Consider the following 21799-nt stretch of genomic DNA (forward strand, 5'->3'; position numbering starts at 1 on the left):
TTCTTTTTTATTTAACTTTTTAATATCCGCGAAATCAACTCAAAAGGGTCATTCTTTTGGAGACGCAGGGAATAATATTATTAGGAGAAATAATGAAGCTACTACTAAACATTTTCTTTGGGAAAGTACTAGTATTACTTTTTGTCTTAAATAATATGATACCGTTCTTTTTAAATTGACATTTATAAATTATAATATATGTCAATTAGGGGTGTTCAAATCCAGGTACCCGGAGTTTCGAGTAATTGTTAATTCGTCCATGTCCCGACCCGAATATCTCGGGTACCCAAATTATTCAGGTAGGGACATAGGGTACCCGGATTTCTTTTATCTTTTTTAAATAGCAATAAAAAAACTGCTGTAATTTAATTTTTAAAACTGCTACATTTTTTTAAAAAAAAATTCCAGATTTAACCTGACCCGAATTACCCGACCCGAGACTCAAAATTGACCCGAACCCGAATTAACCTGACCTAAACCCAAACTAACCCGACCCGAAATGGAGTTGACCCGATGCCCAAAATGACTCGACCCGAAATTGACCCGAAACCTGAACTTGACCTGACCCAAAGTGACCCGACCCAATTTTAACCCGAATCGACCCGACCCGAAGTGACTCGATTCCTAAAGTGAATAGGGTGAAATGGTTAATTACTTAATTTAGGGCTTCTTTCTTTCCAAATAACTAATAGGTACTCACTTTTTTTTTAACGATTTTATTGTATTTTCCAACTATTTTTTGTAAGTGAATCTGTTTTGATGACCCGACACAAACTTGGCTCGACCCGAATTGACTCGACCCAAAAATTGACTCAACTTGAACTTGACCTGACCCGATCAGAACTTGACCCAACCTGATCAGAACTTGACCCAACCCGAATATTTGTCGATCCGAAATTAACACGGCTCGAATTGACCTGACCCGAACCCGACCCGAACGACTCGTTTGCCAAGTCTAGTATAAAATATAATAAGTATTTTTTTATGAAAATGTATAATATGAATTTTTTTTAAGTAGAAATCATTATAGATAATCAAATTTTTAAGTAAGGGTTTGTTTGGAATTGCTGTGGTTTTCTGTTTTTTAAAAGTATATATGTATACCCCATTAAAAAAAAAAAAAAAAAAAAAAACTGAAAACAAAAATGATGCCAAACAAGCCGTAAAATGTGAAATTTGTTTAAAAAATAACGTGCAAACAAATTTTTTTTTTTATTCTTTCAATATATATATATATATATATATATATATATATATCCTGCTCACTTTTTATATTTTTGTATCCCCAAACAGGCAAACATTCATCATTTAGTTAAAGTAACATAAAGGATTATTAATTTTTAGGATGACTAGTGGAAAAAATCTCATTCGTAACAGGCTATTTGTAACGGGCAAAGCTTTGCTCGTTACAATTAAGATATTCGTAACGGGCAAAATAATGTCCGTTACGAATACTTATTTATTCGTAACGGGCAAAATAGTGTCCAATACGAATACGTACACGTATTCGTAACGGACAAATTAGTGCCCGTTACGAATAAATAAGTATTCGTAACTAACAAATTAGTGCCCGTTACAAATAAATACGTATTCATAACGAACACTATTTTGTCCGTTACGAATACTATATTACACGTAAATGCCCAAACTTGGCCCAACTGATGAGAGGAGCCCAATACTTGGCTTTTTAGGGTTTCACCTCATTCTCTCTCATCAGTCCCTCACTCCCTCTTCTCTCTCCTCCCATCTCCTCCCCGTCATTCACCTCTTTCTCTCATTTCAAACTCAAGCCCTCTCATTTCGAGGAGCAACGAGAAGATCTCTGTTCTTTTGGTGGTTAACTTGAGCAGCGATTGCGTTCATCTTGAGACGAGCAACTTGACCGGCGGCTTCATACAAGAGCTCCCAAGCGGCGTCGTTTTTGGGCGGAGGTGTAACCGGCGGTGACGGAACTCTTGGTGAATTCTAATTTGCTTTATTTTTTTTCTTCATGCTATTTGTATTTGATTCATTTTTGGCATTTGGGGTGACATTGGGTAGTTTTGGGCATTTATGTATGAAAACACACATGATACTGCATTTCCATGGATATAAGGATGTCACTTATCATGTTAAATACTCTTAATTTATTCCCGTAACCAATTGCTATTTTCTTTTTTTTTCTGGGTTTTTATGTAATTTTTGTAGATCTACGCTTGTTTTTTTAAAATTTAAGGAATTTAGCTTGTTGGGTTTTTCTTTCAAATCACTTTAATTGTCTTTTGGTTGTGTTATTTGATATGATTTTCTTGAGATTAGTTGATGGGATTTCTGGGTTTTTGAATTTGGTTCTGGAATTGGGTATTTGGGATTTTTTTGGAGGTGGGGGTTGTGTTAATTGTCATTAGTTTTTCCGTTTGAATTGATGTTATGATTTCGGGTATGAACTATTGTAATGCTTGTTCTTTGGGTTTTCACTTCCTTTGTTATATTCAACTATAATCTGTAGTGCTTTAGTGACTGTCTCTTAACTTCCCCAATTGTCTGCAGTGTGCATCTGGTGGAATTATGTGGAACGGGTGAATATTTCGCCATGAAGGCAATGGATAAAAATGCAATGCTCAATCATAATAAGGTATCAAAATTATTGTACTGTATACTATATGTTCTGTTATTTTGGTTATTTGGTCTTTCAAGTCCAATCTCCAATCTGCTGCAAATTATATAAGGCCATGATAGACCTTTTATTATAGGATGCTGCACTACTGATGTCACTTATAAGTTAGTTATATATGTTAATGTCAAAATTTTGAAGTGCTTGCTATACTCCTTAAGCCTTAAAGGAACTCGACCTTTTGACTCTGAACTCTGAAGCTCGTGTCTTGATATTTTCCTGTGCTCACTTTGTCTGCCAATTTTGTTGTAGGTACACAGAGCTATTGAAGAAAGGGAAATTCTTGACATGTTGGACCACCCTTTTCTCCCTGCATTATATGCTTCATTTTAGGTAAGGCAAAGCAGTTCCACGTACACTATCTGGCTATTACCTGAAAAGCGATAGACAAATTTAGAGTTAGATATGGCTATTACCTGAAAGAGTTGGCTATTGGCTCCTGTCCGACTATATTGTTGTCTACATTTTTTTTGAATGTTTGCTACATCTGAAAACTTTTGTTTGCCATGATAGAAAAACATTGCCATGTTCATAGTGGCTTTTTTCTTTGACTGGTATGCTGATTAATTTTATCTACTACTAGTAATTCATTTTTGGTAAATTTTTGCAGACAAAAACACACGTTTGTCTGATGACTGACTACTTCCCTGGTGGGGAGCTATATTTACTTCTGGATGGACAACCAACAAAGGTCTTGAAAGAAGATGCAGTAAGGTAAATTTTGAGTGTGTCGTAAATAGACAGTAATGCTTGTTTTAATTGTCATGACATTAGTGTCGTAATAATGCTAGATGAAGATTGAAGAAATGGTTTCATTAAATTGGGGTGTTCTTCTTGCTCTCAACCTAACTCATTCTAAATTAGGATCACCTGTTACTTTGTAATGTCAAAGGAGTTAATGCTACAAAGTTATTCTTCGGCTCTCCAATTACTTTTGGGTATCATGAGATCAAATAGTATCTACCAATAGAGTAATGGTTGTCAACTGTCCTTGACATGGCCTTATTTTGATAATTTAAGTCTTGTGGGGGATGATGGTTCAAGTTGCCCAAAATTTGGCTGATTTTGCCGTTGCTGCTGGAATGAAGCATGTTATTGTGCTTTATAACTTGGACTTTTTGCGATGGAAAAAATTTCGATATGTCATTGTATCTTAGCCTTTCTTTTTAGGTTTTTAACTTGTAAAGTTGTAATCAAAGTAAGAGGATATAGGCTCGGCTATCATGAATTGCAATCAAAGTTCCAAACAACTTTTAACAACCATGTAGCTTTCTCTGCTTAAGTTTTGAGCTAGTGCCTGAATTACAATGAATAATTCTGAATAGTTCAGTTGGCCATTTTGCCTTTTGTTATTGATATGAATGTTATGTTATGTAACGTGATTTATTTTGGTGATTTTTTCAGTGGAATGCCTATACATTTCCACTCAAGCACCAATGCAGACGGAACTAATTATGATTGTGAAAATCTTGGATGGAAACGACTGCAAGAGTACACTTCTTTTCAAGGGTGGGTAGTATTTTAGCACAGTTGCTGAGGGGAATGTCGTCGAGGAAAATTATATTCCTTTAGATGATCTAGAAAAAGAAGATTATCATGCCAGTTCGCCTTTGCTGCACTATATACTTGCTTAAAGGTACATTTGTGAATCCTTTTGCCTTTAGGTGAAGGTTATGCAAGATCTTTATGAATTTATATTGCAAGGCTAGGTTTTGGGAAGTAGTTTGCAGAAGTTTATAATTCGATGTTGCTCCATAACTAATATTTATTCTGTGTGTTTTCCTTTGGAACTGTGTATTACACACAAAGAACTTTTATGTTGCAAATATAAACTAGATTTTGTGCTTTTATTTTATACAACATACTAAAATATTTTGCTTACTGTGCCATGAGCAACAAGTTGCCTCTTTTTATCTAGTCAGATTTGAAGGCGACTAGCTTCTTGGTAAGTTGATGATTGAAGCATATGGTTTTTGTTCTTTCGGAACACCCAATCCTTTCTACTCTGCCCCTTTTTCATCTTTAGTTTTGCATAGATGCTATTTGCATACTCCTAGAATTTATTTTCTTTACGACTGATTTTCCAAATTGTCATGACTGAATTTATTATACTTTGTATGCTATCTTTCATGTTTCAGGGAGACCTCAAGTTGACAGGAAAGAATTCGTTTGCTAAGTCAGGTATAAACAGTTGTTTTCTCATTTTCTATTGCTGAAGGCTAAACCAACAATGCTTTTTGCAGCCCGCCGATTCTTTATGAGGGGGACAATATAAAGAGGGGGACAATAGGTATTAAGTTATGGTGAACCTTGATATTGTAGAACTAACTCAAAAAGTAAACTTTCACTCCACCAATAGTCATAAAATGAAGCTTTTATGAATATGAAACCTGAGTTATTTCAGGGGCCTACATATTACTAATTTAAGGTATAGATCATCTATAGTATGTAAATCAATTACATTACATTACTTATTACTAATTTAAGTTCTAGATCATCTATAGTACTTTGTCAGTTTGTCTTCAAAAACTAAGGTTAGGTTTTACTGCTCTATATAACTAATGTCGCTTATTTTCTTCAGCACCTATAGATTCTGATGGTTCCCCAGTTACATTTTCTTGGAGTGGTGATTCTAGAAGAAATGTTGCTACAATATGGTGTTGTAAATGATGCCGCTGCAATTACTCCTTTTGGATGCTGCTGTTTCTCTTTATTTACTATTTTTTTTACAATATCATTGAGATGTAAAATGGGATTTAGTGCTTGATAATATGTAAAATTGGATTTGGTCTTTGATAATATGTAAGATTGGAGTTGATATATGTTATTATAGTTAATTTATGGATGGTGAATGGATAAAGATAGGGGTATTTGTAACTGGCACCTTTAATGTGCCTGTTACAAATACCCCTAAAATTTTGCCTTTTTTAGACATTAATTGTAACGGGCAACATAAATGCCCGTTACAAATAACTAGTTATTCGTAACAGGAATTGTACATGTCCGTTACAAATAAGGGGTTATTCGTAATGGGCATTGTACTTGTCCGTTACAAATAAGGAGTTATTTGTAACGGACATTGTACTTGTCCGTTACAAATAAGTGGTTAGGCGTAACGGGCATTGTAATTGTCCGTTACAAATAAAGGGTTATTCGTAACGGATATTTCACCTGCCCGTTATGAATAACTACTTATTTGTAACAGACACTGCCCGTTACAAATAACATTGCCTATCCGTAACGGCCGCCGCCTGTTACGGATAGGATGTTTTTGCCCGTTATTTACAATCCATGGATATCAATATTCCAAATTTTAATATTATAAGGTACCCATTTTTAGCCTTAATCACTTATATTCTCTTAATACTCTCTAGGTTAATACTCTCTTAATTTTTAAAAGTTGTGTATGGTGCTCCTAAGTCCTAACATAACATATAATTGTATTTTGGGTTCTTAAAGCTTGTCTATGAAGCAACTGCTACTCATTCTTGTTTAATAAGTTACTTAAACTAATTAATTAAGTTGAACCTGCATGTATATATATATTCTGAAATTCATGGGGTAGATATTATTATAAGCACTAAGCTTTTGACCAAGTATGTTAAACTTTATAAGTAAGTTTTCTTTTCCATTTCCAATGTTAATAAACACATTTTCATAGTTCATTCTAGTACATTACACACACAATTGGTTGGTAATAAAATCTTGCACATAATGACGGAACCTGCAATATTATGCGGTTCTTAATTTATCAAAAAGATGGGCCATTTTTAACAAAACAATACTCCTTTCCTTACTAAAAGTTCGGCTCTTTTGGCCTAATTTTAGTCTCAAAATGATCGACCTATTTGCATTAAAATATCCACCAATTTACAATAATATTTGTGTAAAATTAACTTTCCTATAAAAACCCCATGTAAATTTATCTTTCCAATATACTTTTACTTCTTTTTTATTTAACTTTTTAATACCCGCGAAATCAACTCAAAAGGGTCATTCTTTCGGAGACGCAGGGAATAATATTATTAGGAGAAATAATGAAGCTACTACTAAACATTTTCTTTGGGAAAGTACTAGTATTACTTTTTGTCTTAAATAATATGATACCGTTCTTTTTAAATTGACATTTAAAATTATAATATATGTCAATTAGGGGTGTTCAAATCCAGGTATCCGGAGTTTCGGGTAATTGTTAATTCGTCCATGTCCCGACCCGAATATCTCGGGTATCCGGGTTTCGGGTACCCAAATTATTCGGGTAGGGACATAGGGTACCCGAATTTCTTTTATTTTTTTTAAATAGCAATAAAAAAAACTGTTGTAATTTAATTTTTAAAACTGTTACATTTTTTTTTAAAAAAAAATCCAAATTTAACCTGACCTGACCAGAGACTCGAAATTGACCCGAACCCGAATTAACCTGACCTAAACCCAAACTAACCCGACCCGAAATGGAGTTGACCCGATGCCCAAAATGACTCGACCCGAAATTGACCCGAAACCTGAACTTGACCTGACCCAAAGTGACCCGACCAAATTTTAACCTGAATCGACCCGACCCGAAGTGACTTGATTCCTAAAGTGAATAGGGTGAAATGGTTAATTACTTAATTTAGGGCTTCTTTCTTTCTAAATAACTAATAGGTACTCACTTTTTTTTAACGATTTTACTGTATTTTCCAACTATTTTTTGTAAGTGAATATGTTTTGATGACCCGACACAAACTTGGCTCGACCCGAAAATTGACTCAACTTGAACTTGACCTGATCCGATCCGAACTTGACCCAACCCGAATATTTGTCGATCCGAAATTAACACAGCTCGAATTGACCTGACCCGAACCCGACCCGAACGACTCGTTTTCCAAGTCTAGTATAAAATATAATAAGTATTTTTTTATGAAAATGTATAATATGAAAAAAATTTAAGTATAAATCATTATAGATAATCAAATTTTTAAGTAAGGGTTCGTTTGAAATTGCTGTGGTTTTCTGTTTTTTGTTTTTTAAAAGTATATATGTATACCCCATCTTGAAAAAAAAAATGAAACAAAAATGATGCCAAACAAGCCATAAAATGTGAAATTTGTTTAAAAAATAACGTGCAAACAATTTTTTTTTTATTCTTAAAATATAATATATATATATATATATATATATACGGGAGGGTTCCGCTAAAAACAGGGCTTATGGTGAAAACTAAAAACAGCAAATCTCAGCCATAGATTATTAATGATATAATCTAACGGTTGAAATACAAGGTACACAAAATCTTAGCAAATCTCAGCAAATCCTCTGTTAATTTTGCTGAAAAACGCAAAATCTCAGCAAATCTCAGCAAATCCTCTTTTCATCTCATTATCAAATCGTCAATTCCTCAATTCGTCAAATTTTAGGGCTACTTTGATTATTTACTCCCAAAATTGAGGGCTCGTGATTCTTCAATAATTTGGGGCTTCCTCAATAATCTTAGTAAGTGTTCTTCATTCTTTAATTTCTGTTTTTAGCTGAATTTCTAGTTGATTGCGGCTTACAATACCGATATAACTGTGATTATTTCCTTGTATATAAGCTGAATTTCTTGAATTTCTATTTGATTGCGCATGGTAGGTTATTTCCTTGTATGTGATTATTGTAGACTGTTTTTATAATAGTGCTCTGTTTTTTAGTTTCAATCTCATCAACTTGTAGTTTCAATCCTCATCAACAATATGCTCTTTTTTCGTTTTTGTATAAATATTTGCAATATATATATAATTTTTTTATATTAAAGTTTTTTTTTCCTGGATATATGATATTAAACACTAGGAGAAATTGTTGCACATAAGGTGTTTGTGTATTTGCTTAAATGACTAACACCTTGCTTAGTACCATATAGTAACTCTTTTTTATGATACCATAACCATATATTTTAGACTGTTTTTGTTGGTGTCCAGTTAGTTGCACCATGGAATGGATTATTTTATTATAGTACCCATTTTAAACCATATATTTGATATTATATGCAGACAATGCAAGAGGAGTCAGAAGAAGGTAGTTGCTCAAATACATCTACAACTACCAATGTTGCTGAAAACTTACCGTCACTAAAGGGCCCAAGTGTGTGTTACACTCCCAGAGGAACAAAAGAGTTTATACCGTGTTGTCCCCCTGAACTAAAGCCTACACTTGGTATGCTTTTTGATTCCTTACTTAAAGGTGTTGATTTTTATAAGCAATATGCTAGATTTGGTGGGTTTGTGGTAAGACTAGGTACTGAAAAGAGAATTAAAGATAGTGATAAAGTCTACTTGAAATATTTACATTGTAATAAACAAGGGTTTACGAAGGATGGTGAAACTAAAGCAAAAGTTTCTAACAAAGATAAAAATCCTAAAGCTAGAAAAAGAACCATAAATCGTGTTGGATGTAATGCAATGATTGGGTTTAGAGAACGTTCAGATGGAAAATGGATGGTTTATGTCTTTCATGAATCTCATAGCCACAATCTTGCTTCTCCCAACACAATGAATTTTTTGGCAAATGTTGGAAACCTTAAACTTGGCCAGAAAAAATTCATTTTTGACAACTCTAGATTGAACATTGGTCCAAACAAGTCTTATAAGTTGATGAAAGAACATCTTGGTAGCTATGATAATATAGGTGCAACATTGAATGATTTCAAGAACTTTAATCGAGACTTGAAAGCTTACATACAAGAGAAAGATGCTTCGATGTTTATAAACAATTTGAAAGAAAAAGCTGAAAACAGTGAAGGTGCCTTTTTCTTTGAGCATTGTATGGATGAACATCAACGCTTGACAAGAGTATTTTGGGCAGATGCAATTAGTAGAAAAAATTATTCGTTGTTCTGTGATATGATTACATTTGATACAACATTTGACACCAACAAATACTCTATGGTTTTTGCCCCATTTACGGGTGTTGATCACCATGGTAAGTGTGTGACTTTTGGGATAGGCTTACTTGCAAAGGAGGATATTGAATCCTTTGAATGGTTATTTGAAACTTTCTTAAAGGCAATGAATAACTGTCAGCCTACCTGTATCATGACAGATCAAGACCCTGCGATGAAAGTGGCAATTGAAAAAGTTCTTGATAAGGCAAAACATAGGTTTTGTATGTGGCACATTATGAAAAAAGTGCCACAAAAGGTAGGGCCCAAATTATGCTTAGAAACTGATTTTCTTCATAAACTAAACTCTGTTGTGTGGAATAGAGACCTTGAACCAGAAGAATTTGAAATTGGTTGGCAGTCTGTGATGTCTGAATTTGATTTAGTGAATGAAGATTGGTTCAAAAATATGTATAATATAAGGAATATGTGGATTCCTTCCTACTTTCGTGATCTTTTTATGGGTGGGATTTTAAGGTCAACTCAAAGATCAGAGAGTGAAAATAGCTTTTTCACTAATTTCACCAATCAACATTTGTTATTGGTTGAGTTGTGGTTTCGCTATGAATCTGCAATCGATGCTCAAAGGCACACACAAGACAAGTTGAATGCTACTTCAAAAACTACACATCCCCAACTTGTCACCCCCCTGTACTTGGAAAAGCATGCTGCATTTGCTTACACTCATAATGTATTTTACATATTCCAAAAGGAATTCAAGCATGCTTTGTACAATTGTGGTATAAGTAATGTTACCATCAAAGAAGAAGAAGGGATTGAGCAATATAGAATTGTTGACAACACAAGGAAAAAAAGCTATCATGTCACATATGTTTTGTGTTCTAATGATGCTTCATGCTCTTGTAAAATGTTTGAATCTGTTGGAATATTATGTCGTCACATTCTCTTTGTCATGAAAGGAAAGTTCTTATTTGAGATTCCAAGACAATATGTTTTACATCGTTGGACTAAAGAAGCTATGAAGAAACCAATTTTTGGCTTAAACAACTTGCTTGATGGGGCAGAGAAGGATAAGAAGCAAAAGCTAGTTGGTGATTTATGGTGCAGGTTTTTTTCATGTGTAAGTCTTTGTGAGGAGAAAGTTGAATGCCTAGAGTCATTGTTGTCTAAGCTAATATCTTTTGAAAATGAGATGAAAGACTTGGATTCTATAAGTCCAGTTGATAAACGTGAGGCAAAAAATAAACACATCGAATTATTTGTTGGATCTAATGACATAGTTGTTGATATTCTTCCTCCAAACAAGTCTTCCAACAAAGGTAGTGGTAGTGGAAAAAGGAAAAAATCTGACAAAGAGATAGCTATTGAGGAAAGCCAAAGGAAAGATAGACTTTGTAGAACTTGTGGTCAGAGAACAAACCATGATAGTCGGAATTGTCCGCAAAAAAAATCCAACTTGAATGAGGTATTTTTGTAGAAAAAAATAAATAAATTTTGTACTATGTTTACTTCCCACTAGATTTTCACTTTATATATGTTCGTGTACATGATTTCAGGATTTCAAAGAAGAGTAGAAAGGCTGCAAAACCACTTCATATTTACAAGAAGCAACATCGGCTACTGACAGCCTAGTGCTGAAATAGAGGAGATGAGAGGAAAGAAAGAACATAGTGCTATAGTGCCCTTTTTATTGATATAGTGATTGTTATTGTTTCACATATATTAAACAGGGACCTTTTATTGTTAAAATTTTATTGATAGGGTGACCTTTTATTGTTAAACTTTTTATTGACCTTTATATTGTTATTTTGATGTAGTGACATATTGGCATATGATAACTTCAATTTATATTATAGTATGTGTTTTTAACGTCATAGTGACTTTTTTTCATCGTATTGACACCTTATTCCGTGATAACCTTTTTAGTGATATAATGACCTTTATTATGATATAACAACCGTATAAAAAATACTCACATTTTAACAATTCTTCTAATCCACATCGATTAAGCCAATACAAAGTTAGGGAAGGAGGGGCTCGTTCTTTTAATTGATATACTAAATGAATAGCTTAAGAATAGATTAATATAAATACGACACTTTTACCTTACATAGTGACCTTTTATTTAAATAGAGACAGATTATTATAGAAATCTTTTTTATCACATAGTAACGCTCTTGCATCTCATAGTGATCCTTTTGCATCGCATAGTAATTGGAAATTTTTACCTCATATAATGCCATTTTACTTACATAATGACTATAAAAAGTAATATAATATCCTTTTTCAAGTTTTTTTTTTTCTTTTTTAAGAGATAAAAAAAAGTTAGACATTTTTAGGTACATATTTATCATAGGTCCTTTGAAAACTTGTCACATATGTATATAAAATATAATAATGAATATGGTGATAATTTTGCATTATAACTTAATTATATATAACACATTGAACTAATAACATTTTAAATACATAGTGACCTTATAATATAGAAACCTTTTAAATAACATAGATACCTTTTTAAATACATAGTGACCTTATCATATAGAAACCTTTTTAAATAACATAGGTACCATTTTTTTATAACATAGGCGCCAAATTTATAACTAATATATATTTCACTAAACTTCTTGAATGTCAATTAAAGATTACATATCAAAAGAACTACCAATACCACCAATTCAAAAGCTTTGTATGAACTGGAATCATATCATATTGTTCTATATTAACACTTATACAATTTTGTTAGATTATCCATTTGTTGATGCAAACTACATCATTACATTAGATTTCCTACTTCTGTGCAAAATACAAATACTTCCGAGCAAAAAACTTCATCCACATATTCATTAGTCTGCCTATACTTTCTTTTCCTTTTTACCTTGCTTTGTTTTCTTCTTAATCCCATCAAAAACATCTTTTGCAACTTGACTCCTTATTAATCTGAATTCAGATAGCTTTTCAAGAACTTCATCTCTGACAATGTTCATATCAGATAATACCAGAGTAGCAGCAATCTGAGCTCTCAATGTCCGTCTAGTTGAAACCTAATATATTAATTTAAGCAAAAATTAGAATAAAAAAGCTAGTTAAATTCCATGGAGGAAATAGTTAATATAATAAAAATTGAAAGCCAAATAAAAAAAATGAGACGAGATAACCGTTTTCAAAACATTGCAGTCGAACACATCAGCTCCATCAAAGTAAAGCATGCTGACCATAGTATAAATGCCACTATCATTATTCTTCTGTTTTCCAGACTTCCAATTTACAGAAGGTGACTCCAAAGTATACTCAATCATGTTCTTCACTGAGTCATTACTTTGAGGAAGGCGTTGATCAAGAAAAGTACTCAGCATATCACTCTAGGAAAAATAAATTAATACTTTAGGTTCCATGAAGCATATCCTAACTAGAAAAATACAAATAAAATCCAAAATATCATATTTTTACCAGAACATCAGAGAACTTCTCAACCTCACTCATGTACTTTGTATCATAACTCATATTATCAATGAACTGAAGCTTTTCTTCCTTCAAATTCACAACAATTAGGAAAAAGTGCTCATTCAAGAGTATAGGAACAAATATCTGCAATAAATAAATAAACAACTATTAAGCTTGAAAAACTTAATATAAAAGTACTTAGTTGAAAAATGATTGTCAACATTTGCAATGTATTACCAACTCAACATTTGCAATATCAAAATCATTGCAAGGAATGAACAACCATCTTGACCAAATGTCAAATAGCTTGTCAATGTCTTGTGTGTTACTATCTGTGTTTGCAACTTTCAGTAAAAAAGCCTAAAAAAGAACAAACATTAATAAATATTAAAAAAATTAGAAGGTAGAGTTATTTTTCTTAAAAGTAATTACTTGCATTACATAGTGACTGTTTTCATTGCATAGTGAAATTAATTTATGAATCATAGTGACTGTTTTCAATACATAGTGAAATTAATTTATGAATTTTTTATAATGAACAACTACCATTATAATGATGTAGTAACTAAATAGCCGAAAGATACTTACACTTTGAGAAACACCAAAATATAGTTTTTGAGGTCCATGTGCACTACTCTTCTGGTTTTCATTAAGCAACATAGCCCAACAATCAATAATAACAGAAGATATAGCAATAGCCGGTGCACCTAATGAAAGGAATTCATTCCTTGTAATCTCAAATGGTTTGCCAAAAGATACCAACACCTCACTGTACAAGGAAATAAAAAGACACATGTATATTAACATAGTCACTTATTATTAAAATTTGAAAATAAATAACAAAAAAAAACAATGACATGACTTACTTGAGATCGAAACCATGATAATCACTAATGCAGTAGTCAACAAGTTCCTGGACAACTGCATCCAAAACCTTCATATCCTTACTACTTGACTTCATATATTCAGTTACATATGTAACTTTATCACCAAAGAGACTAACATCCATAGCAAGGGAGCATTTAGATTTTCCATTACTCAAAACATGCTCAAAACCTATCCTTGGAACCTCACCAACTACAACATTAATCTCTTTTGCAGGTGCACCATTATCATCAATATCATCATCATCCAAACCATTAGGCACTTTGCTTACCCAATTTACAAGAGACACAATCTCATCAACAATTTCATGAACACGAGGATTCATAAAGAATAAATCAGTTTGGGACATTGGAGGTGTCGAAGTTGAAGCATCATTAGATTTACGAGTCTGAAATAACACTTTCAACTCATTCATGTAGAAGTTAGATACCACTTCTAAATCTCTTTTCATGAGCAAAAACTTCTCATAAACTTCCTGTGAAAAAAAAATGTAGCACTTAGATTTAATAAAATAATTTGTGACAAAAAAAAAAAAAAAAAAAAAAAAAAAAAAAAAAAAAAAGAAAAAACCAAACAGACAGACAGAATTAAAGGGTAAAATACTTACATCAATAGCAATTGAACGGATTTCCTCATTAGACATTGAACTGGCAGGTAGCTCAAACTGAATAACACCCTTAACATTGCTACGGACACCTTCATAAACAACAGATTCTTTTCCAGAAGTTTGATTCACAGGAGCTTCCTTGAATTGATTACAAACAACTTGTCCATCCTCAAATTGCAACTTCTCACTCACTGGATATGTATCAAACTCAAGAATTCCACACCCAAAACCCTTGGACAACTTTTCATTTCTAATTCTATCTCTTATATCCACATCAGTCCAATGTTGAATTAAAGGTATTGTAGAATTTAACACAACATTCCTAAACCTCAATCGATGAAAATAGATAATCTCTAACATCAAAACACAACCACAAAACCATTCTATATTTCCTTCTTTGTAGCTCTTCACGGCTTCACAAAGTCTATCTAAGACATATTTTGACCAATTATAAATTCTTATTTGATTAACATCAACCAAACATTTTACAATTCTCAAATCCACAGTTCTGTTGGACGTAGGTGCTAAAAAACTTGAAAAAGCATGCATGATAAAAAGCTGTCTGAATTCTTCCCCGCCATCTACTAGTAAAGGGATCTTAGATTCCAAAAAACCCAAAGGAATCTGATCATTCTCACCCATAAGACCAAAATGAGACCTCCATTTAACCTTTAAATCATAATCAGGGTTGATGACATTAGCACAACGAGAAATTTCTTCAACTTTCTTAGATGTTTTGCAAGGAAGGCAAAAAACATCATACACATCAAATTCAGTCACAACAAAATCTTTTTTACCATCAATAGTAAACATGCAGCTACCATGATCAAAACAATCTACCAACCATGATAGCATATCAGTTGCAGTTCGTTTCACCTTCAAAGATAACAAACCTCCAAAGCCAATTTCTTTAACAGCCTTGATTTGATCATCTGAAAAAGTTTTAATCATCTCTACTAAATGAAATGGCCTGCAACGTGTTTTAAATCCTCGTTGCACCCTGTAACAAGACATACGAAAAGATAAACAAAAGAAACCAAAATAGTAGCCTCTTTTTATAGCATAGTGACCTTTTTTTTAAACAAAACTTCAAAAAAAAGAAACAAATATTCACTTACATATGTACATCACTATCTATGATTGCAGATTCTTGCCTATGAATCACAATGTTCTTATCCTTATTTGCCTTCACTTTCTTCACTTTAAGACCTTCATTTTCATCCAACTTTCTCTTCTTAGCTGGCAAAACAATAGCATGTGAAGAAGAAGACTCATTCCCCTTCTTTCCTTCCATCACAGTTGACAAAGGTATAGCATTCTCAATGTTAGAAGGTTTCTTTTTCTTAGTGATAGCTTTCTTTTTCAATCCTTTTTCAATACAAGCATCTTTATCTCTGTTAGTATCATCATCGATCATTTTGCTTCCACCATCAATATGCTCTTCATCTTCATGATCGAGATTGATACATGCTAAAAACACGCAAGCATATAGTTATATATACAATTATCTTCATTTTCATTTAGCAAACAATTATAATATAGCAAACTAATAACTTAAAAATAATAATCATTGTCATTGATATAGTGACCTTTTTCAGTTACATAGGGAACTAATAATATAGTAACTTTTATATTAATATAGGGACCTACATTCTATAGTATTAGGAGACTATCATAATATAGCAACTAGTATATTAAGGTTAATAATCCAAAAATCAAACATTCATCATACCTCCTGTATCTTTCAATTTAACTCCTCCTGTTGAGCTACGAAGGCCTCTCCTTTTTTTAAAAGTAGCACCACCTCTAGTTCTCACCATAGGAATAAAATCTAATCCAAATCGAATGAAAATCCTTGTTGCACCCTGTAACAAGACATACGAAAAGATAAACAAAAGAAACCAAAGTAGTTGCCTCTTTTTATGGCATAGTGACCTTTTTTTAAAACAAAACTTCAAAAATAACATAGTCCAACACCCCTCCAAAAAGATTCAGTTTATTTTGGTTTGGTTTAGAACAAGTTCAGGTCATATTCATATTTATGTCTTTTGACAACCAATTTGTTTACGAATAAAAAAATCAATTCAGGTCAGGTCAGGGCAGTGAAAATCAGATCAAACTAAGGTATCCAAATCCTCGAATTCTGGCTACCTTGATTCAAGTTCAAAACAGGCCTAATTCAGAAATTTTGAAGCAAAATCCAGTACAGAGTCAAATTAACCATGCACATATGTCAGACTAGAAGTACACTTTTCAACAGTCAAGAAAGTCATGTAGATGTCGATTTAGCATGATCAAAAGCAATCTATCACAAATCCACCCCAGATGTCTGTAGCTCCTGGGTTAGTCGCTTAAGCAGTCTGCTCAACACCAAAAATCGGACATATAGAATCAAAGTCAGTATCTTAAACCAGGAAGCATTCTTCATACTTTATGTTCTTTCTTTCTTTCTTTCTTTCTACGGTTGATGTGGAAAGAGTCTTTGCATCAATATCACAAACACCAGAAAATTTATCTAAGTGCAAAAGGCAAATAATTCATGTAGGAACCTAATGACATTTGATGCAGCTGAAACCACTTCAAATCACAAATAAGAAAAGACAGGTTGTAAGAGAGAAACACAACAACATCAAGGAACACCAATGCAACCAAGGCAGTTAGTCCATCTCCAAACATGTCACCATGTTGGTCAGGTCTCAATTCCAGATCATCATTAGCAAGAGATTGATGACCATTCCTGTTGCCTACACCAAACGGAACACGGGAAAATACAAATCGAGTTGGACACCAAGTGGAAGCAGGAACCAGTGTAGCTAATTTATGTCTCCAAACTCTCACTAATTCACTCACAAATCCACTAAAAACACTTCAAATTACTCAAAATTCGAATTAACTACTCCAAACTCTCACTAATTCACTCACAAATCCACTAAAAACATTTCAAATTACTCAAAATTCGAATTAACTACTCCAAACTCTCCCGAATTCACTCACAAATCCACTAAAAACACTTCAAATTACTCAAAATTCGAATTAACTACTCCAAACTCTCCCGAATTCACTCACAAATCCACTAAAAACACTTCAAATTACTCAAAATTCGAATTAACTACTCCAAACACAAACACACACACACAATTCGCATTTTAGCTATTCGCATTCCTAACAGGCATTAATTCGAAATCAAAATCCACAAAAATCAGCTAAACTCGAAATCAACAAAAACAAAATTATGCTCAACAAAAATCGTGTTACTAAGAAGATGAAGAACAACAACAAAAGCAGAATTTCGAGCAAAAATACACATAAAAACCTAGTTTACTTAAATTAAGAAAAATTAAACAAAATACATTTAAAAAATACTTCTACTAAAACGAAACTTAAGTTGAAATTCAAAAAATCAAATCAAATCGAAAAAATAAAATAAAAAAACTTGCAAAATTACAAAATTAAACAAAAATCATACACGAAAAACATAATAGACATTAAATTTTCGGTTGAATCTACAAAAAAGTACTCATGAAATTCCAGCAAACAAAATTTCAGAAACCTAATAACCTCAAATCGTGCAAAAATAGCGAAATTACCACAAAGAACTCACCTGATAATAGATCGTAGAGCTGAGAAATTGCTAAAAATCAAAGTAATTGAAGCGGTGTTGCTGAAGGAGTTCGCTAATGTCGAGAAATTAGGAGAGAGAAAGTGAAGAGAGAAGGAAGAGGAGGAAGAAAATAACAGAGGAAAGAGAAAGTGTTTTCGCGGGAGGAGAGAGAAAATTAGGATATATATACATTAAATATCATCCGCTAGATTATAATCTACGGCTGGGATTAATTGTTTTCATGTTTTCACCCTAAGACTTGTTTTTACATGATCCTAATCCTAATATATATATTTTAAGTATATCCTAATTGCTCACTTTTTATATTTTTGTATCCCAAACAGGCAAACATTCATCATTTAGTTAAAGTAACATAAAGGATTATTAATTTTTAGGATGACATAAATAAAAATGTGACCTATAAATGTTGTATCATTAAAAGATGAATCAACTATTACTACATTTCAATTAATTATTTGGATTTATAGGATGGGCTTTTGAGTGAGGCACATTTTTTGTAAGTTGCAAAAATTGTATTTTAAATCGTAAATATTTTAGGCTTTTTAAGAAATAGGGTGAGAGTGAGGGATAGCTCAAGTGGGTAGAGCTCCCCTCCCGATTACAAGAGATCTTGGGATCGATTCTCATCACAGCCTTTGTGGCTCTCTAAACACCAAAAAAAAAAAAAAATTATTCTGTAATAAATTTGGTTGCTTAAACTATAGAATTCAGTCACCAGAAACACATTATAAATAGTTTTTTTTTTTTTTTTTTGACTTATCTTATAGTATGACAATACTAATTGTTTGCTTGTTGTATGAAATAACGTGACAAATGACCAAAGTACTAACCAAATTATATATAGTCACATAGTTGAAACATCACCTCGTCAATATTTTGCTAGCAAAATCTGGAAATACACAAGTTTCTTAGACATGTACATACAAAATTACCAACCAACAATTAATAATTCTATTCCAAATGCTATTTAAATCCTATGCATATCATCAAAAACCAAATCAAACCATCAAACAAATACTGTAATAATACACAAGTTTGAAATATATTCACAATTCACCCAAAAACAAAAAATAAAAAATGGGGATTTCGAGCAATTTTGTAGCATATTGCCTTGTTATTTTTGTGTTACTAAGTATTGCTGTAAATGGACAATCAATTGTACCAGCATTGTTCATATTTGGTGATTCAGTAGTTGATGTGGGTAATAACAACGATCTTCATACGATTGTGAAGTCGAATTTTGCTCCTTATGGTAGAGATTTCTCCCACCATAAGCCTACAGGAAGATTTTGCAATGGCAAACTTGCTACTGACTTTACTGGTGTGTTATTATATTCATTCATTTATATTTCCTTTACGTTCGATTTTTGTTGTGAAAAGTTCATGCCTAAAAGAAGATTTTTAAATCGTGTTAAAAATTTATGCCTAAAAGAAGGCTTTTCAAGCTTCTTAAATCTTAATGTGTTGTAGATAATCAGCTGGTCTTGGGCAAGGCCCTTGACGTACAGAGTAACAAGTCATCCTACTGGATAAGTTTTCGCGATGTTTTATTTTATGATAGGAAATATGATCAATGTATATCAAAGCTTATGCTAATAGTCTAACAAACAATAAAAACTAACATCAGTCGCTTTGGATTTCTTTTACAGCTGAAACTATAGGATTTACGTCTTACCAACCAGCATACCTCAGCATAGATGCAACAGGGAAAAACCTTCTAATTGGAGCTAATTTCGCCTCTGCTTCTTCAGGGTATCATGCCAGTACACCCAAGATATATGTAAGTCTATACAAGTACTATATCTTTTATGTCATCTGTTTATTTTTTTAACCTAAAGAAATACAAGTATATGTTTTTGGTAACAATAGAATTTTATTTGATACATGATTTTGTTGGTTGAAGGGCACAATTTCATTGAGCGAGCAGCTGGAACACTATATGGACTACCAGAAGAAAATAGTGTCCCTTGCAGGAAAAACCAACGCGACATCAATAATAACAGAGGGAATTTATCTGATTACTGCTGGAAGCAGTGATTTCCTTCAGAACTATTACATCAACCCTCTTCTTTACAAGCTTTACTCTCCTGAGGCATTCTCTAACCTTCTTGTACAAGAATTTGCACAACTTGTTCGCGTATGTTTTCATTCATTCTAACTGCTCTACTTTGTATTTCTGCTGAGGGGTAAACCAGAAGAAAATATTGAACTGTAGAAGTTAACCTGTAAAAAAAACTATGTTTTTTTTTCTTGTGTACTGCAGAAGTTGTATTGGCTTGGAGCAAGAAAAGTAGGAGTAACGTCGCTCCCACCTCTAGGATGCCTACCGGCTGCAATCACCATTTTTGGAAAGGACAGTAATGAGTGTGTAGATCACATAAACAAAGACGCAATTACGTTCAATGATATGCTTAATTCTACTGCGAAGGAGCTGCAGACCCAGCTTAAAAATCTTACTTTGGTAGTGTTTGATATTTACCAGCCACTTTACGAGTTGGTCACTAAGCCTGAAGACAATGGTACTACTTTTAACTCTTCTATCATACTCAACAATACTATCTTATAAATCAAAAATCGCAGTACACTCTAGGAAAGTGATAAGGCTGATCACATTACATTCAGTAGATCTGTGATCATATTACAGTATGACAGCAATTCTGAGCTATTATGTTATGCCAATAGAATTTTTTCAAAAGCATGTAGGTGCGGTCTGATGAATTGGAAATGAAATGCAGGGTTTGTTGAGGCAAGAAAGGCATGTTGTGGAACAGGATTGCTAGAAACATCATATTTATGCAATGCAAAGTCGCCAGGAACCTGTAAAAACGCGTCTGAGTATGTATTCTGGGATGGTTTTCATCCAACAGAAGCCACCAACAGAATTCTGTCTGATGATCTTGTTGCAGCTGCCGTTTCCCTGATCTCTTAGAATTTCTTTCAAAATAACATATCAGTTGTTTAAGATATGTTTTTCTATACAATGACTATCAGAATTTGTATTTCACATTTTCATATAAAAGTGTGCAGAAGAGTGAAATTGGTTGCACAATAACCATATTTTATGAAGTATCTTGATTCTTGATCATATCTGATCACATTTTGTCTTTGTTAAACTCAGTATAAGATGTTTGAAAAAGGATTGGTTTGATAAAGTTTTATATTAAAATTTTTGATTCTTATATATTGAGCAATTTTCGTATCTTGATAAATTATTGGTGCTAATAGGATATACCGGATTACAGGCTATTTTTAACTTCCTTTACATTTATCTCAAGGCCTTGAACTGTTCTCAAATTTCCAAGGATAAAGAACACATTTTAAGCCTAAGTTCCTATTTTGTTAGCAGTACAATGAGATCCTGCAAGAAATCAAATGTGAGAATGACTAAATGACTTTTTAAATAATTTATGTTGGGACTTTGAAAGAAAGAGAAATGATTAAATATTTTTAGGGGAATTTTAGGTAAGAGGTATAAACAATAAAATATGGCGTTGTACAAATTAGGTTAAAGTCTATAAAAATCTAATTATGGTCAAATTTTGATCAAATTTGAATGTCAAATTAGATCAGACTAGAAAAATTCAAATCAGATCAGATCATGTGAACTGAACCTAGCCTAAAGAATATTTAATCTATCAGATTATTTCTAAAATAATTATCAAGCAAATATGTTGAATGCCCTAAATTGAGATTAATAGACAGAATAATTTATTTTAAGAAAATAGATAGAAT

General features: G+C 32.8%; 4 protein-coding genes and 1 long non-coding RNA gene across 12 annotated transcripts; 4 read left to right on the forward strand and 1 right to left on the reverse strand.

Moving 5' to 3' along the window:
- The first annotated feature begins 1721 nt into the window (after positions 1–1721).
- On the forward strand, positions 1722–5475 carry LOC110731809. Of its 5 annotated transcripts, XR_002513364.1 has the most exons (8): positions 1722–1958; positions 2530–2614; positions 2906–2986; positions 3264–3367; positions 4058–4289; positions 4792–4834; positions 4897–4943; positions 5235–5475. It is a non-coding gene; the product is annotated as an uncharacterized LOC110731809 (long non-coding RNA). The 5 variants fall into 5 exon arrangements; XR_002513363.1 differs by having other exon boundaries at positions 4058–4834; XR_002513362.1 differs by lacking the exon at positions 4897–4943 and having other exon boundaries at positions 4058–4598.
- Positions 5476–8664: 3189 nt separating this feature from the next.
- LOC110731895 (protein FAR1-RELATED SEQUENCE 5-like) lies at positions 8665–10484 on the forward strand. Its single transcript, XM_021911814.1, has 2 exons — positions 8665–10418; positions 10469–10484. The coding sequence occupies exons 1-2, from the start codon at positions 8665–8667 to the stop codon at positions 10482–10484; spliced, it is 1770 nt and encodes a 589-aa protein (XP_021767506.1).
- A 21-nt stretch (positions 10485–10505) lies between these two features.
- On the forward strand, positions 10506–11822 carry LOC110731810. Its single transcript, XM_021911692.1, has 2 exons — positions 10506–10974; positions 11066–11822. The coding sequence occupies exons 1-2, from the start codon at positions 10528–10530 to the stop codon at positions 11081–11083; spliced, it is 465 nt and encodes a 154-aa protein (XP_021767384.1). The 5' UTR covers positions 10506–10527; the 3' UTR covers positions 11084–11822.
- Positions 11823–11955: 133 nt separating this feature from the next.
- On the reverse strand, positions 11956–18318 carry LOC110731811. 4 transcript variants are annotated; one of them, XM_021911694.1, is made up of 9 exons: positions 16178–16733; positions 15564–15915; positions 14446–15445; positions 13820–14313; positions 13542–13722; positions 13191–13313; positions 12960–13097; positions 12668–12871; positions 11956–12553 (listed from the first exon to the last, which is right to left on the reverse strand). In XM_021911694.1, the coding sequence occupies exons 1-9, from the start codon at positions 16410–16412 to the stop codon at positions 12365–12367; spliced, it is 2916 nt and encodes a 971-aa protein (XP_021767386.1). In that variant the 5' UTR covers positions 16413–16733; the 3' UTR covers positions 11956–12364. The 4 variants fall into 4 exon arrangements, with proteins under 4 accessions (XP_021767386.1, XP_021767388.1, XP_021767389.1 ...); XM_021911696.1 differs by adding an exon at positions 18047–18318 and having other exon boundaries at positions 11959–12553; positions 13820–15445; positions 16178–16310; XM_021911697.1 differs by having other exon boundaries at positions 11959–12553; positions 13820–15114; positions 15322–15445.
- Positions 18319–18934: 616 nt separating this feature from the next.
- On the forward strand, positions 18935–21156 carry LOC110731812 (GDSL esterase/lipase At5g22810-like). Its single transcript, XM_021911698.1, has 5 exons — positions 18935–19388; positions 19717–19847; positions 19971–20204; positions 20331–20586; positions 20803–21156. The coding sequence occupies exons 1-5, from the start codon at positions 19145–19147 to the stop codon at positions 20994–20996; spliced, it is 1059 nt and encodes a 352-aa protein (XP_021767390.1). The 5' UTR covers positions 18935–19144; the 3' UTR covers positions 20997–21156.
- Positions 21157–21799: the final 643 nt, after the last annotated feature.

The sequence above is a fragment of the Chenopodium quinoa genome, unplaced genomic scaffold (genome assembly GCF_001683475.1).
Source record: "Chenopodium quinoa cultivar QQ74 unplaced genomic scaffold, ASM168347v1, whole genome shotgun sequence".
Taxonomy (NCBI): Eukaryota; Viridiplantae; Streptophyta; class Magnoliopsida; order Caryophyllales; family Amaranthaceae; genus Chenopodium; species Chenopodium quinoa.

What these genes read in the sequence shown, in the direction of transcription:
- LOC110731895 (XM_021911814.1), top strand. Translation starts at nt 8,665, where the DNA reads ATGCAAGAGGAGTCAGAAGAAGGTAGTTGCTCAAATACATCTACAACT.
- LOC110731810 (XM_021911692.1), top strand. Translation starts at nt 10,528, where the DNA reads ATGAAGAAACCAATTTTTGGCTTAAACAACTTGCTTGATGGGGCAGAG.
- LOC110731811 (XM_021911693.1), bottom strand. Translation starts at nt 16,412, where the DNA reads ATGTTATTTTTGAAGTTTTGTTTTAAAAAAAGGTCACTATGCCATAAA. An exon ending in TAAATTGAAAGATACAGGAG is followed by an intron (nt 15,916 to 16,177) that starts GTATGATGAATG and finishes GCGTGTTTTTAG; the next exon opens with CATGTATCAATCTCGATCAT. An exon ending in ATATTGCAAATGTTGAGTTG is followed by an intron (nt 13,098 to 13,190) that starts GTAATACATTGC and finishes TATTTATTGCAG; the next exon opens with ATATTTGTTCCTATACTCTT.
- LOC110731812 (XM_021911698.1), top strand. Translation starts at nt 19,145, where the DNA reads ATGGGGATTTCGAGCAATTTTGTAGCATATTGCCTTGTTATTTTTGTG. An exon ending in CCAGTACACCCAAGATATAT is followed by an intron (nt 19,848 to 19,970) that starts GTAAGTCTATAC and finishes TGTTGGTTGAAG; the next exon opens with GGCACAATTTCATTGAGCGA. An exon ending in CACTAAGCCTGAAGACAATG is followed by an intron (nt 20,587 to 20,802) that starts GTACTACTTTTA and finishes AATGAAATGCAG; the next exon opens with GGTTTGTTGAGGCAAGAAAG.